Here is a 16,830-nt window from a genome sequence, read left to right as displayed (position 1 = left end):
ACTGCTAATGAACCCTTCAGACTAATAACGTTGAGAAGCAGGCTGGCGGCGACAAGTGACGGGCACACTCACCAACCGCAGGATCAACCGATGCTTTGGACTAGGACCATGACCGGGGGAGCACTAGGCCAGTCCACGCGGCTCGACGAATGGCATCAGCCACCGGCCCACCGGCCCATCACAGGGGTGCCCATCATACCCCTTCCTTGCCTGGATCATCGTCCACTGTCAGCCAGTCGTGGTGGTTGACAATTATCCGGGCCGCCCACCACGCTGCCACGCCGTCGCCACGCCTTCACCACGCTCTTCTTTATTAGCCGCCCAAGGCACCGTCCAGCCTGCCAGCCTGCCTGCCTGTGCGCTCCTTTGCCACACGCCCTCGACCAGGAAACAGAGACAGAGGGCCCGTCCGCTTCTGGAAAGCTGGCACATGCTCGACCCGGGCTGCTGGTAAACCGTCGCTGGGACTTGGGCTTAGCCGGCCAGCCGGCCCTGTTCATCTCGGCACACTGGCTGTCAAAAATGCCACCGTCGCTGCCGCTGCCACGCACGCACAGCACAGACTGGCCGAATCGAGCCCGCGTAGATCCGCACCAGAACCACGCACCCAGGGCTGCCAGGCTGCCAGGACCCTTCCAGAGCTGCATCGGTGCTACGTACGGATACTCTCATGGTCTCACTCCCGGGCAGGCCGTAAGCCAGTTGGCCAGAAGCCCCGGCATTGACCACCCCGGCCCCGGCCTCAGACTCACCACGGTGTAGACTTCCCCAAAGAGCAGGTGACCGCCCGCCACTGCAGTTCCCCCCCAATCCATTTGCATCCGTCTGTCCGCTGCCGTGGCCTGTCACATGCAGATCACATATGACCAACACCCAATTAGACTCATTATACAATACTTGACACATTCCCCCACGTCGCAGCGGCTACTGCTGGACCCCGAGCTTTCTGCTGCCCAGACAGCCAGCCAGAGCAGTGGCCTGCGTACCAAAGACCCAAGTGCTTACTCAAGTGTCTCACACGGCGGAACGGATCGAACAGATCGGTTCCTGATTGAATAGCGCCAACAACGGAAATATAATATTGCACAACTAGGCCTACAGTCGTAGTTACAGTGTGCATTTGATGGGCATCATCACGGATGCGCTCCAACCAGCCCTGCCAGCTCTCTAGCGCCCCAGTAAGAAAACACCACAAACAAGATCAACATTGATCATCGCAACCGCACCCGCACCCGAACCCCTCAGATGATGATGGCCGGCTTCTTCTCGTCCTCCACCTCGAAACCGGCCGTGTTGAGCCTGCTTCCCGGCCGGATGACAGGGGAGTTGTCTGCAGAGTCCGTCTCCCTCATATCGACCTCATCGTCCAGCGCCTCGTCGTACAGCATCTTCGGGTTGAATGCAACCGCACCCTTGGGCACAAAGGTGCTGGCAAGCACAAGCACGCAGATCAGGGTGAACTGTACTCCGGCCGTGTAAACAAGACCGCTGGAGATGCTACCCCCGTCCGAGCCCCCGCTTGCGTTGTACACCCCATCCAGGTACCTTCCGAGGAATGTGCCTAGGATGGCGTAGGTCACAATATAAAACGAGTAGAGGAACGCCATGACCGCCCCGAGAGCAGACACGTTCTTGTTCTTGGACTCGAGCCTGGCAAGACTCGCCTGGATGTATGCCGCGAGTGAGACATCGCCGGCCGCCCACCCAAACGAGATGGGCATGAACGTCGCGGCCACGAGCCACGCCTGGCCCACCTGGTTGCGAGGCGGGCGCCATGACGGGATGTACCAGACGATCAACAGGAGCAGCGCGTCGAGACGCAGCCAGGGCATCGGCGTCTGCACGTAGTTGTTGGACAGGAACACCACCAGCGCGCCGAGCAGCTCGCCCATGTTGGACCCGCCCACCATGAGCTGCGACCACCCGGACTGGCCCAGGTACCGCCTGGCCACCTGGGGCGCGATGCCGTTCTCCAGGTACCGGTGCCCGTACAGCGCGATGGCGTAGCCCGGGACGAGCCAGATGAACTTGCGCGACGTGAAGAGGATCTTGGCCCCCACGCCGATGGACTCGAAGAAGAGCCAGAACCCGCCCAGCGTCGCCCTGATGTAGCCCGGCTGCTTGGCTAGGACCTGGGCCTTGTTGCTGTTCTTCTCGTGGCCCAGGTCCGAGATGAAGAACCATGAGACGGCGCAGAAGAGGAACGATATGGGGGTGACTATGAAGGCGCGGTTGTTGCCCAGCTGGGGGATTAGGACCAGGGCTGTCACGAAGGCGCCGGTCGTGCCTGTGATTTCGTAGAAGATGTGGACCTGTGGTGTTGTGTGAGCACACGCCTGCCTCCACCGGGTGTTGTCGGGAGCCGCATCATGAACGTACCACCGAGTCCATTCTCCTCAGCTTCTGGACGTTGCCTCCCACGATGTCCCTGGGGATGATGCGCCGGATCAACTCAACCATGCCGTACGCCACACCGCACACCGCATAGATGGGAATCATGCCGTCGGTGTTGAACTTTCCGTAGTATTCAAACCTTTTCCATGCACAGTCAGTCCAGATTCATCTTAATCTGAAGTCTTACTTGGGAGGTACGTACTGGTCATCAGGATGGTTGAGCCCCTTGTACTCCTCTGGTATCCACGTGCCCCCAGAAGCAGCATCGACGATCAACAGGATGGCGGTGAAGATGCCAAAGACGATGATGGCCCCGGACAGCACATTCTTCGTCGGGTACTGCTTGATGAGCGGCGCGATGATGATTGATCCTACACACTGCATGGCCTGGTTCAGCCCCGTGAGCAGACCCACCCTCTCAAACGTCTTTGAACTCGACCCGCTCAGGAACGCGTCGTAGTCGTATCTGTTGGTGGCCAGGGCGACTATCGATCCGTTGAAAGCCTCCAGGCCGAACTTGTAGATCATGATGCCGATGATGTACAAGATGATGTTGCGCCTTTCGCTCGGCTTGAACTCCTTGAGGCCATCAAAGGCCTCTTTGAATATGTTCTTCACCATGTTTCCTAGTACCTCACTCCAGATCCTATCAGGTTGCGAAGGTGTGGATGTCGTCCAGAACTCGCTGGCCGAGCACAGCGCCCCAGCAGGTATAAAAAGCGAGGCCACAGTAATTTGTCTAATAAGAAGTAGTCGTCAGCCGCCGTCTGATCGCGGATCCACCGTCCGAGCAAAAGCAGGGCGGAATAACCTTGATATAAAATCCTAATAGGCTGGGGGCCAGTAGTCTGCGTTTCCTAGATTACGACCAAAGAGCGACGAACATAAATGACACGCCAAGATCCCCCATGGGGCCCAAGAAACACCAAACTTCTCCAGGTGGCCAGGGATGGCCTCGCGGCGTCGCAGCCAAATCAAATCGACGTCTGGCTCACGGATCAAACATTAGAGTTCAAATCCCAAGGGCTCTGCCTACTTGGTATTCATTTCTATTTCTGCCTCACGCACGTGTGCATAAAATGCAGTCAAGAACAGAGCCACGCCCTCCCCAGCATCAGCGTGTCAGAGGTCTGCTGTCTACCTTGGTAGCCCAGCACGCACTTGTCGCGCCCAGCTGTGGTTGGGGGGAGGGAGTGATTTTCAAGCACCTTCTCAGACACTGCCAATCATTCCTCGCGGATCCGCCCCGTGGCAGACTATTCGAGGTGCGATGATGCTCAGCTGGCAGGGGGACCGTACGGCTTGGAGGATCCCAAGATCTCTTGGAAGGACGCCACTGCCGTTAAATCAAAGCATCAAAGGCTACACTTTTAACAGGGCATGATGGCGCAGGTTGACTTTTTCGGGGTTGCCCTGACTTGGCGAACTTGGCGGGACGACTTGGCCGACGAGCTTCCCTCGGCGGCGCTCGAGCTGCCAAACTTGAGACGGGGGGGTCAACGGTGGTAACATTGGGGCGATCGATTATGGGGTGAGGATGGGAGGGAGGGATGGGACGATGCCCGCTGGCAGGAAAGCATAGCTCCCCCGGGGATGGTCGACCTAGATATATACCTTGGCGGGGTGGCCCAAGAGCTTCCAAATGCCCGGAACGGCTGACCGAGGGGCTCTTGTCCTCTCCCCCCAAGACGTGACTTACACGTATGCTTTTCCCTTGGGGCCTTGGGCCCCTCGACGACACACGCGGCCCACTTGTTTCGACACGTTTTCTGCCAAGTGGATCACTGCTCGATATGTTTCACTGCTCTTTGCTATGAAATGGGGCAGTGTTTGGTTCGATGCCAAGCCGGAAAGTATCTCTGAGTTTCGGGCCTATTAATGTTGGCGGCGGCATAGCCAAGCGCTAGGAGGAAGTTTCCGATACGGAACCTTGGAATGTGCCGTTGATATTCACATAAGACTTGGGACGCCCTTACCGCCGGCTACTTCCAAAAAAAGAAAGGAAGAGAAAGACGTTCATGTGCCGGTACTAGTAGTGTTCCCGTTGAGTGTCGAGTAAGTAGCGTGAGACCATATCGACACTTGATGTAAAGCCATATAATACAATGTCATTGTATGAAGGCGCCATGTATGTCCACGGACGTATGCGGAATTGAAGTGAAACCAGTTAAATGAGCAGTGAGAGGAGCGGGCATTGTAGTGTGGCAAGACTGAAGACAATATCGCGGGAGTGGCGTGCGAGGAGTGCCGGATCGGGTTCCTTAGGGCGAACATGGCAAGAACTGGGGCTGGTGTGTGCAAAAATGCGCCGTTTGAGGTAGAGATAGCTGCAAGATGGAGGGAGAATAAAGTGAACGATGCATGAACAACTGAAGTGTCAGGGTGGGGCTGGTGGTCAGTGGCACAGTCGCTGCAGGAGTGTGGCACCAACTTGGTTAATTGGGCAGAAGCCCGTAACACCGTGAGAAACAGCTTCTTGGTCTGTCTTCTCCGTAGTCTCCGCCTATTACTTCAAATTTGGTAAAACACTTGGTTCTTGGTTTGAACAGCCTGAAAAGAACTTCGGCATCACTACCAGTTGATTGCATTAGAAACATCGTCCACATGTCGCTGAGCGGAAAGTCTATTAGTACCACAGATAAGCAGCCTCTGAATGCAACATTACATCGAAAGACCAGTAGAATGTGAGCTTGAGCACGCTCGAGAGGCACAATTGTATGAATTGATACCAGGTGGTTTGACGGGAAACATTAAGTCGCGCAGTCTGGCGGGATAGAGGTAGTCTAGATGATCGATGGTGTGGCGAAGAAACATATGTACATCAAGTTGAGCTTCTGCCGATACAGGTGTTCGCACCAATATTTCGTGTTGAGAACAAACAAGTGCTTGGCGAAGGGGGCACAGCCCCAACAACGTGCCGTTGAAAGAACAACTTTCTTACTCTCGATCACTACTTCATCATGCAATGTTCTTCAGAATTGCTACCCTGACATTCAATTCTTTATCATTCAAAACCACCAGTCGGACTCGGGAAACATGGCACGGGATCAAATGGTCTCGTATTACTTGATTGCGCGGTCAACCTTGGACAACGTATCCATGTTGAGCCGGAATGACGCCAACCTTGGAACCCCTCGGCGACGATTTTGGTATCCAAGTACGTTAGATACCTAAATTGAGCTCTATTCACCAAGTCTCGTTGTATGGCAGGGTATTCCCGATTCAATAACACCTTCTATCTAACCAGTCGACCCACACCGTGGAAGTGGGCTAAAAACTTGAGGGCGGAGGGAGTAGTTAGGTCGACGGCCGACGGAGTCGACTTCGTCTTGTAACCAAATCATCTCGTGATGCGAAATCTACTAGATGTAAAAAGGAATGAATTCTAAGAGGTCTAATACTAATAGAATAGATAGGGAAGTACTCTTTTTAAGCATAGTAGAGCCCCACACACTAAAACTAGACCGAAAATTAACCTAAAATTAGCCTAATTCGATTTCAGTATACATTAAATACCCACCTAACATATAAAAGCTACTATTTTTAGTAATATAATAATTAAAATCTTCCTAACTAAATTAAAAGTTATTAATTCAACCCTAAATATTACTATATCTTTTTTTTATTTATTATTATAATTAGCCTTAAAACCTTTACTATAATAATCATTCTCCACCCTATTATCTTCTACCCTTTTATTATTAATCCTATTAAACCCCACTTTATAATAGGCCCTATTCTTATCTAACTAATAAAAGATATAAAATTTATTAACCTTTAAGAGTTTTAATACTACTTTAAATTCTATTTAATCCTTTAATTAATTAAAGAAGGGTTATAAACCTATATAAATAAAGTTAAAGTTAAAATATATTAAATCTAGTAAGTCCTTTTAATTAAATTATTTATTAAATAATATAGCAGGGTGTAGGGAAAAGGGGGTCACGTGGAATTTTTAGTGAAGGGCCTATAAGAGAGGTCTTCTTCTTATTACTTTAGTCTTTTTCTTAGAGGAATCAACTCCACTCTCTTTCTCTTATTGTTAAGAATTCTCTCTATTAGGTGATTTTATCCTCTCTTCCTCTCTCTAAGACTTTCTTTCCTTAAGACCTACCTATAAGCTAGTCCTCCTATGGAGGTCAGGTAGAGTGTTCCTCTAGAGCTATTTATATACTTTAGTGGCCCGTTTTTAATAATAAAAAATAAACCTTTTTAAATATTCTCTTTTTTTAAAGGTTATTACTACTTTAATTATATAATAAAACTTTATAAAAAAAAGTTTTATTAAAGAATAATTAAAAAAGTAGATTAGGCTTTAATTTAAAGCTTTTAGTAATAAAAAGGTATTAAATAAAGTAGGTTTTTATAACTTTAAAAATATTAATTATTTAAATATTATAAAACCTTAATAAGTAAGGTTTATAAATATAAAAAAATATATATTATAAGTTTATTATAGTTTTTAAAAGAATAATAATAATTTTAATAATTTACTTTCTTTTAATAAAAGATATTTTAATATTTATAAAAAAGAAAGACTAATTACTTTAAAGTATAAAGGGTATTAACCTTTATTTAATTTTAGTAAATATATTATAAATATCTTAATATACTTAATTTTAAAGAATAACTTACTTTTTAAGTTATAAATAAATATATTTTAAAAAACCTATTAAAAAGTAAATATTATTATTATATTATAACTATTATTTAATATAAAATCTACTAAATATAAAAAAGAATAAATTTTAAAAGGTTTAATATTAGTAGAATAGGTAGGGAAGTGCTCTTTTTAAGTATAATAGAGCTCTATATATTAAAACTAGGCTGAAAATTAACCTAAAGTTAGCTCGGTTCAATTTTAGTATGCATTATCTTATCTATTGCACCTATATGAAGTTTATACTACGAGATAACTTTTTTAGCACGGATTAAAATAATTTATTAATAAATAGGGTTAAATAGATTCTTATAGTTTCTAAGAACTACTATACCGTACATTAATAAGTATTAAAAATAGTCACTATAATTAACCTTTAAATAGAAAATCCCTTTTTTATAAAATTACTTTAAATATATTTAAAGAAAAGAAAATATTAACTTTTAAATAATTAAATAATATTTTAATATACTTCTAATAATAAAAAGCTTAAAGAGAAAAGATAGTTATAAAAAGAAGAAGTAGCTATAAAAAAAAGAAATAAACTTATAAAAGGACTTATAAAAGGGAAAAAGGTTATAAAGGTGCCTTCCTCTATATAAAGAAAAAAGGAGTACTTCCCCTTCCCCTTCCCCTTCCCCTTCCTTCCTTCCTTCCTTCCTTCCTTTAACTTTAACACTAAGTCCTCTACTTTCCTCCTTTAAGTTAATTAGAATCCTATATCTAAAGATTTAAAAGTAAAGTAATTAGAAGAAAAGTAAAGTTAATAAAATTAAAAAGCTAAAAAAACTTAATAGGAAGAAGAAAATAAAATTTCTTTTAATTAATTAATATATTTAAATAAAAACCTACCTTTAATAAATAAAAAAAGAAATATTTAAAAGGAGGGAACCTTTTTAATAAGTCTATTTTTACTCCTATAACTCTTTTTTCTTTATAATTATTTTAAGCTCTTTATAATTATTTTAAACCTTTAAAATAATTTTAAAATTTAAAAAGAATTATTTAAATTTAATAATATATATTATTATAATTATTAAATTAAAATAAATATTATAATAATAACCTTAAAAAAAGAAAAGTAATATAGTAATTAAGAAGTAGTAAGAGGTATATAGATAGTTATAATAACTATTTTTAGTACCCACTAATACATAATATAGTACGAGCGTCTCTAGGTACTTACTCTAGGTAGGCTATTATAACATGAAAGCCATGGCGCTATTCTAACTGGAACAGAAATAATTAAATTTTAGTAGTTCAACTAAGTTCAGTTAGCTATTAAATCTGGAAGGATACCTATGCATATAGTACACTGTCTAGGCATTAAATCGCTTGTACATAAAATGCGGATAACCCTCCTTCTGGTGGTCGACTATGTAGATCTTGGCTAAAATGAGGATACATCACTATGGAGAGCTTAGTTGGTATGTTATGGCAAGAGAACTTCAACTCAAGTCTCGCCTGACTTCATGATCATTCAAGTGTAAAATTATAAGCCTGGATAGGCAATGAAACGACCGGATGTTGTTGTTGACGGCGGCAGGGTTAGGGCTTGTGTCGTGACAAATCCAGTGTGTGCTTGATGGTATGGCGTCTCCACCAGCCATCAATCATTTCCGAAGTCGAGAGTCCACGAGGGCCAGACCTCAAGGCTACCGCCCGAGGGCCCGAGTAAGAAATGATGCCGCAATACCGTCTATCTCAGGCTCATCAGCCTCTGCGGATTGCCTCAATCGTACGGTCTAGAGCCTGCCTATCGCCGAGCTTTTCCCTCGCTCACCAGACCACTCGACACCCTGGCGTCCTACCTCGGCGACGATGGAAGTCGACTAAATCTAATAATCCACGATTCCCCATCAAAGACTACAAGCCACATGTGGTAAAGCCAAAGGTTCAAGAGCCACCAGATGTATCCAAGCAACCCCCAGCTCCGGGCCCAAGGCGAGGTGGGCTCCCGATCCCATACTACTTGGCCCTTCCAGCCACCTTCATAGCGGTAGCTGTCGCCATCATCTACTTCAGAGGCTCTGGAGATGACGCCCTCTCATCTCCATATGCTACCCGCGAGGTGATGCTGCAGGCCGCCAGCGAGATCGCAGGCCTGATCGGCGTTGATAACGTGACCTACGACGAGGACGTGCTCGATCACCACGGGCACTCCGAGTGGAGTACATCCAACACCCCTGTGCGGGCTGTTGCGGTCGTCTATCCGCGGTCAACCGACGACGTCGTCGCCATTGCCAAGACATGTAGCTCCCGGCGCGTGCCGATGGTACCGTATGGAGCCGGATCGTCTGTCGAGGGCAACTTCTCGCAGCCATATTCCGGTATTTGCATAGACTTTGCGCACATGGACCAGGTTGTTGCGTTCAGGCCGGACGACATGGATGTTACCGTGCAGCCAGGCGTCAACTGGATGGATTTGAACAACAAGATTGCAGAGTCGGGTCTGTTCTTTCCCATGGATCCATCGCCGACGGCAACTTTCGGTGGTATGGTGTCGACCAACTGCAGCGGGACGAATGCTATGCGGTACGGAACGATGAAGGACTGGGTGGTAAACCTAACTGTCGTTTTGCCGGATGGGAGCGTAGTCAAGACGAGGCGGCGCCCTCGCAAGACGTCCGCAGGCTACAATCTCACCTCGCTGTTTGTTGGTGCAGAGGGGACGCTAGGGATAGTGACTGAGATTACGCTGAAGCTCGCCCCAATCCCAGCCGACACTTCTGTGGCGGTGGTTTCTTTCCCTACCATTACCGATGCAGCGAGGGCAGCAACCTCGCTGATCCGATCTGGAATCCCGCTCGCCGCCCTCGAGGTTATGGATGATGTTCAGATGCAGATTCTCAACAACCAGGGCAGCGAGACCGTCCGGAAGAGGAAATGGGAGGAGAAGCCGACGCTGTTCATCAAGTACTCGGGGACGACAGACGGGATCAAGAGCGACGTCAAGCGCTCGACCGAGATCATCAAGAGTGTGGCCGGCAACGTCCCGTTCCACTTTGCAAAGACGAAGCAGGATGAGCATGATCTCTGGTCGGCACGCAAGGAGGCATTGTTCACGATGGTCAGCAACCGGCCCGAGGGGACAGAAGTATGGTCCACTGACGTGGCAGTCCCGCTGTCACGGCTGGCTGAGATTATCGAGATATCGAAGAAAGAATGCGGGTCGCTCGGAATATTCGCCAGTGTGATAGGCCACATAGGCGATGGTAACTTCCACGTGGCCATGATGTATGACCCCAAGGATGAGAACATGACGAAGAGAGTTAGTCATGTGGTCCATGACATGATGAGCCGCGCATTGGAAATGGAGGGAACAGTCTCGGGGGAGCATGCGATCGGTATCGGAAAGAAGCAGTGTCTGTTGGATGAGTTGGGAGACGGTACTATCGGGCTGATGCAAACGCTCAAGAGGTCTGTTGATCCAATGTGGATAATGAACCCAGGCAAGGTCTTTGACATGCCCAAAAACCAGAAGGAAGTTTGAGCACACAGCATGCTTACATATAGTTCGGATGGGATGGGGTCACAAACATGCCTAGGCGGGATAAGGACGATGGGCAATGCCACTTTGTCAAGAATCTTGGAGGGTGAATATTATGAGTGGTTGCAATTGGCAACAGGCCAAAAGCTCATGTGTCAAAGAGTTAAACAACTAATGACAGTGAATTGAATGGGCAAACAATACCTACAGCCCTGCTCCCGTCCAGCCCTGAGGTCAGAAAATTCTGCCTGGAGTTACTGTTTGCCCACCTTCTGCAGTCGCCTGGGCAGTAACAAGTGTGACGCCACTCTTATCTGTAGGAGCCCCTCTGAAATAAAAGCAGACGAATCTGCCAGCTCAGTTCAACTTGTTCCCCGGCAACAAGCTTTTGCCTCTTCTATTGACGGCAACATCACACACATCTTGGCATCAGTGGCCCTTCTTACTCCCACTGCTTATCTATACCGTCGTCTTTTTGCCTACAGCCAACCCTTTACCGCGATTTTCAGTCATCCACAAACGCAACATGGATCTCAACCTAGGTCAGCGGGAGGTGATCTCGGCCATGCGGGCAGCTCATCCCGAGATGGGGCTGAAGAGGCTGACAACAGAGGTACGCAGTTCAGGCGGATCGTCGAAAATATGCAAAGAACCACATAACTCTATATCACATTCATAACGCTGACAAGCTCCTCGTAACAGGTCAACAAAGTCCTGCCGTCGAAGATGGAGGTGGAGAAGTCCAAGCTACGCGACTTTCTCCGATCCCGCGATGAGCCCGCCAACGCTCCCGTGGCCGACACCAAGCCTCGTGACGACGATTTCATAACTCATATGGCGTGCCCGATTTTCCACCACCTTCGCGAGGCCGAGCGAGAATACCTGCTCAATCTGGACAACGCTTCCATCATCGCAACCAGCCCTCCCCACAGCGACTCGGGGGGAAGATGTCACCCTGTTGCTCATCTCCGCCACCACCTGGTGGTCCTCCTGGTCCTCCTGGGATTCCGCCCGTGCGCCCTGTTTCTGAGCACCAAAGTTGAGGGAATCGCCACGATGAGCGAGATGGTCCTGCGCTGCCTCGTTCCACTGATGGAGAAGTTTGATTTGGAGTCGTACGGATTCAAGCTGCTGTGTAAGTGCCAGTGCTGTCCCACCTAGTCCCCCCACGGTATTATAGCCCCTCCAAAGCCGTGAAGAGCACGACCGAACTTCAAAAAGACAAACAAGTCATCCACTGGTGGAATAGACCACCTCGAGAGTTCAAAGGATAAAGACCAGAAATGCTGACTCGTCTGACATGACAGACGTCGCGACCAACCCCAGGACCCACAATCAGCGCTTTCGCGGCTTCAGGGGCACCTGGGTCCTAGCCGACACCCGGCACCCAGGCTGGATCGTCGTGCGCGAGATGTTCGTCGCGCCGCCCAGGGCGCCCATCCCCCCCAGGATGATGTGCATCGCCCTCGGGTACCCCACGCACGACCGGCCCGAGGACGGGGACGACGAGTTCTACAACAAGGTGGAGATCCTGGACGCCACCGAGCACGCGCTCCTGAAGGACTCCTTCAGCCAGGGGGTGTGCAGGGTCTGCGTGCTCAAGATCTTCTGCGGCCAGGGCAGCGAGACGGACTGGGAGAGGATCGTCCGGTATTTTGGCGCGTGTGGGGAGCTGGCGGAGAAGCACGTCGGGACCAAGCTGAGCCTCGACCTGAGCGAGCACGAGCGCATGCGCGTGTGGTGTTACATGACTGGAAGGCTGGAGCAGTCGCAGACCGTGATTGGAGAGTAGTATTGGACGCTTCCAGGCCTTCTTTCTTTTGTTGATGAGGATGGTGCGAATCGGGGGAACAGTTTATATAGTTGCTCTCACAGCTCATCTTAAAGAAAGGCACCTCCCATACTGTGCCTAGTGTACCACGTCTTGAGACTTTATTTCTTGAGGCCTTCACCTGGGCAATGTTTTGGCTCTGCTCCGGTGCTCCCTATGCGTATCACAGCACAAAGTATTGCCATATTGAGCAATGTACAAAGCCTTTTGGCGTAGTTCAGCGCTGAAGATGCATGATAGTTTCTTGTCTAGAGACAAAAGCAGTGTATGGACGCTATCAAATTCGATACACTCAGTAGGCACCCTCCCGCTCTTCCCAGGCAGGCATCGGGCTGAGCCCAGGATCACTCATTCCGGACTGAATCACGGCGTCCGCAACGAGCTCCAGCCCGCCCAGCTTAACACCAGACTCCTCCTGTGACCAAAGCGTGACCGACACATAGTTTGTCCCGCTGTAGTTGAGGATTCCCTGGGGAACGGGGAAGCTGGTCTGAGGTCCAAGGTTGTTGACTAGAAGGAAGGTGAGGTCAGTCGGTGCTCATGTAATAATCATCAGCGAACAGGCATGTGGGCACTCACTGTACTTCCCGAACTGATATCCATTGACGAACAACTGGACCCTAAAGTCCGCCGGACCACCTTCCGCAGAAGTAGTGTTGGCAAACACGAAGGCCATCGGCACGTCCCAACCAGCAGGGATGTCCAGGTCGAAGCTCGTGGCGAAGAACCCAACGCCCGCACCCTCAACACCGTCTTCGACCGGGCTCCGGGCCTCCCACTCCCCGCTCGGGGCCTCGGGGAGGTGGTAGCCCTGACGCTCGGCAAAGAGCGCGCCCTCGTTGAGGGGGCCGCGCGCAAGGTCCAGGTACTGCTCGCCGCCCAGGTTGCCCGTGATCTTCCACTCCACAGCGGACTGCGGGTGTCCGTCGAGGGTGTAGTTGAGGATCCCGCGGGGTGTCTTCATCATGTCGAGCCCAGGCGTCCAGTTCGTCTCCTCACCCATGTGGTCGATCAGCACGGTGATGACATACTCTCCTCCGCGCTTGAGGCCCGCGGACGAGAGACTCAGCGTCTGGTTGTAACCGCCCGGGGTGCCGGCGCCGTTGAACGAGCCTAGGTAGGTCGAGTTCACCCAGACCGAGTGGCCGAAGCCTGAACCGCCCTGGGTGGTCAGGTGTAGCGAGGACTCGTTGCCACTCGCTGTGAAGTAGCCGCGGTATATGAGCGAGCCCGTATGGTAGCCGTAGTCGCCTGAGATCAGAGAGGTGGGCGTCTTCAGGGTAAGTACGTTGCCTTCGTCATCACGGAAGGTGTTGCTGGTGTTGACTTGGTCGGCTTTTGTCCACAGCGTGTCATCATAAGATTCCTGGATCTCTGGAAGCGAGTCGAGGTATTTCCATTCTAGGGCCGAGAGGTCCGGGACGTTTATATTGGGCGGTGAATATGTCAGCGTTGCTGACAGCCGGCCATTCGCAGACTTCACGCCGGGGACCTTGGCGCCGTTGAAGTATATGTTGTTCGATCCGGGAAGACCAGCAATAATCTCGAGCGTACTGGTTGCGTTGAGGTCGCCGGTGAGATACAACGAAGTCCCTTCCTTGGTAGCCGTACGAAGGAGATAACCTCCCTTCGCAATGACAGACTCCTTGTTCTGGGCCGTGTAGTTGCTGACCGGAGAGGCAGCCTCGAGTTCCAGAACCCAGTAGTTGAAGGCCTCATTTCTCCACAAAAGGTACACATCCAGGTTGCTGCCATAGTGCAATACCTTGCGCTCCTGAGTGACCTCCCACTGCACAGCATTGGCAGAGCCAACGGTCTCGATCTTCACGGTGCTGCTGTCACCCTCGATGGTGGGCTTTCCGAGCTTTGCAGGGAAGGCGAACTCGTGGGTCTCACCAGCGGCGGCGTAGAGGATCAACACGCGCTTTCCGCCTGTGGCGCCGTGGGTGTAGATGTCCGCGGACGAGTAGATGAGGTTGTGGCCGCCTACATCATAGTCCGTGACGTGGAACTTGGAGTCCCTGCCGTTTAGTGTCAAGGTGCCGCCAAGCTGGGGGATCGTGACGTTGCCGACGCTGGTTGTGACGGTGAACGTGTAATCTGTCGAGTCGCGAGAGGTATACTCGGAGTGACGAATGACATAGAAGTTGGTGGTATTGCTAAGGATGGGCGTTGTTGAAATCGCGGTTGTGCTCGTATAGGTTGTGTTGGTGAGATTGCCAGGCGTGGCCTCAAGATAGGCCGGAGATGCCTTGATGAACTGTCCCAGAAGCTTGGCTTCTACATACTTCTCACGGACTATCGTCCTATCCTCCTTGATCACGGCCCCATAGTCATAAGACGTGTATGCGCCCGGCTGGCCCAGGTTGCCCCAGTTGGTTCCACCATATGTCATGTACAAGTTAAAGATGGTGGAGCCAAAAGAAAGGCTGTTCTTGTAAAACATGCGCAGCTCCTCGGGCCCGATGTAGGTCGCACAGTCTTCCAGGTCCCACGAGCCGCCCCAGTAGGCAATAGCACCGCCTTGGAATTCTGGAATGGCGTAGGGCGTGTTCGGGCTTTGCTCGAGATGCACCTCGCGGAAGTAGGTCGGAAGGCCATCGACCGTCCAGTTGCCCGGTTGACTGCAAGTCCAGCCAACGGGATAATTGTCATGCCCATAGATGTCTGGCCCACCAGGCTCTCCCGGGACGAACAGACCGACTGCCGCGGCCTCGTTGTTGATGAAAGGGACCACGATGCCAGCGTCACGGAAGAGCTGGTTGGTGGTTTCGATGAACTCGACGTCCGGCCACTTGACCCAGTCTGCACCGAAAGTGTACTCGTTCTCTGCCTGGAACGCGATGACTGGGCCGCCATTGGTAATCTGAGCATCCGCCATGATCTTGCCAATCTTGCTGATGTAGTTCTTGGTAGCATCGACGAAGCTGCCGTTGGTTCGCAGCATCTCGGGCTCTCTCTGTAACCAACCAGGAAAGCCGCCACCTGCCACCTCGGCATTGATGTACGGGCCAGGGCGTGCCAGCAGATACAATCCCACTTCAGAGGCAGCCTCAAACAATGGCTCCCAGGCGAACACACCCTCGGCGCTGAACTTGCCAGGGTTGCTCTCGTGCAGCCTCCAGTCGACGTAGAAGGAGACGCCGGTGTAGCCCAGTGCCTTGATCTTGTGGAGGATATCTCGCCAGAGACCAGGAACAGGCAGTCTGAAAGGGTGGAACTCGCCCGAATAGAAGACGATGCGTTCACCTCTGACGAAGAGAGAGTGAGCGTCCCATGTTACCTGTACATAGTCAGAACGCATGTCTTGGTGGTCAACAACATGACATGACACCCCTCACCAGGTCTTGGAGGGCCTCGCGCTTCCCCGGGTCGACGACGGTGAGCCGATTACCTTGGACACCCGTGGCCAACCCTTCAACGCAGCAATACGCGGAAGCCAGCAGGGCCGCAAGCCGATTGAGTGATACCATCTTGACCGTGGTCGCCTCGGGCTTGAGGGTTGGGCGAGGACAGAAGGGTGGCGATCACCTCACGATGGCTCCAGAGTGGTGCACGCATCTGGCCGCCTTATATTCCCGTCGGTGGATTCAATAGTTTGATGCCAATGCCAGGCCCAGGCCGAGCCAGCGGGGAAAGGACATATCCGGCTGTTCCTCTTTGGAGGACCCTGGAGGACATTTCCCCAGATTTTACCATTTTGACATAGTCAGGCACGGCTTGACGCTCCGAGCAGCCGCTGTCAAGCGCTGCTAAGGCAGGTTCCGTGGCAGCTGGGTGGTGGAATTATGGCCGGCCGTCAACCGAAGCTTCTCCGCTCGTTCGTCCCTGTATCCGTACCGCGCCCCTGCCACATCGAAAGGTGCACCCCTTGTCTTCCAAGGTTGCACAGTTCAATCGCCTGGCAGACTGACATGAAATTCACCAAATCCTCATTCCAGGCCACCATCTCCAATTTAAGCATTCTAGCCGTTGTGACAGGGTTCTGGAATAGTGCCCGTAGGTCACGGAAAACGAGTGGATGACTGGATGACTGGGAGGGGAAATGAGGCGAGACCCATGACTTCGCCCAGTGTGCTGGGATCTGTTGTACAAGGGCGCCCTGCATTTCAAGGCCCACGTTGCATGAGATGCACCCTCTCCACGCTGGTGACTCCACCGTGTTCATGGGTGCCAGCTCAGCTTGCCCATAATAAATATTCATATTTTAGTTCTGTCGGTCCGGATCACAGCGAAGCTTTCCCGAGCGTCACACTTCGCAGTTAGTCACAAGAAAGGCTTAAGTGCTCAGGTGCTATTTGCATGGTGTGGCTATCTTGTAGTGTACATAATGCAAGATTGTGAGCACACGTGCTTTTCAGGTTCTAGCAGACCTTTAGCAACTCTCGACTTCCGTCCTTGAGGTCATAGACCAGGCGGAGAGATATGATGATCAGGAGAATAGGGCTGTTCGAT

General features: G+C 50.4%; 4 protein-coding genes across 4 annotated transcripts; 2 read left to right on the top strand and 2 right to left on the bottom strand.

The window, feature by feature from the left end:
* Positions 1–1,068: 1,068 nt before the first annotated feature.
* KVR01_005899 (uncharacterized protein) lies at positions 1,069–3,015 on the bottom strand (the record flags this gene model as incomplete). The annotated part of the gene is made up of 3 exons (XM_044792021.1): positions 1,069–2,312; positions 2,380–2,533; positions 2,597–3,015. 3 exons carry the CDS (start codon positions 3,013–3,015, stop codon positions 1,242–1,244), a joined length of 1,644 nt encoding a protein of 547 aa, XP_044644702.1. The 3' UTR covers positions 1,069–1,241.
* Positions 3,016–8,678: 5,663 nt separating this feature from the next.
* Positions 8,679–10,691, top strand: KVR01_006232 (uncharacterized protein). The gene has a single exon (XM_044791162.1). It carries the CDS (start codon positions 8,736–8,738, stop codon positions 10,545–10,547), a length of 1,812 nt encoding a protein of 603 aa, XP_044645035.1. The 5' UTR covers positions 8,679–8,735; the 3' UTR covers positions 10,548–10,691.
* A 379-nt stretch (positions 10,692–11,070) lies between these two features.
* On the top strand, positions 11,071–12,336 carry KVR01_005946 (uncharacterized protein; the record flags this gene model as incomplete). Its single annotated transcript, XM_044790903.1, has 3 exons — positions 11,071–11,157; positions 11,247–11,679; positions 11,852–12,336. The coding sequence occupies 3 exons, from the start codon at positions 11,071–11,073 to the stop codon at positions 12,334–12,336; spliced, it is 1,005 nt and encodes a 334-aa protein (XP_044644749.1).
* Positions 12,337–12,667: 331 nt separating this feature from the next.
* KVR01_005864 (uncharacterized protein) lies at positions 12,668–15,848 on the bottom strand (the record flags this gene model as incomplete). The annotated part of the gene is made up of 3 exons (XM_044788721.1): positions 12,668–12,885; positions 12,955–15,658; positions 15,717–15,848. 3 exons carry the CDS (start codon positions 15,846–15,848, stop codon positions 12,668–12,670), a joined length of 3,054 nt encoding a protein of 1,017 aa, XP_044644667.1.
* Positions 15,849–16,830: the final 982 nt, after the last annotated feature.

Source organism: Diaporthe batatas (genome assembly GCF_019321695.1).
Source record: "Diaporthe batatas strain CRI 302-4 chromosome Unknown Contig00006, whole genome shotgun sequence".
Classification (NCBI taxonomy): Eukaryota; Fungi; Ascomycota; class Sordariomycetes; order Diaporthales; family Diaporthaceae; genus Diaporthe; species Diaporthe batatas.
This window is presented reverse-complemented; position numbering and strand designations above follow the sequence as displayed.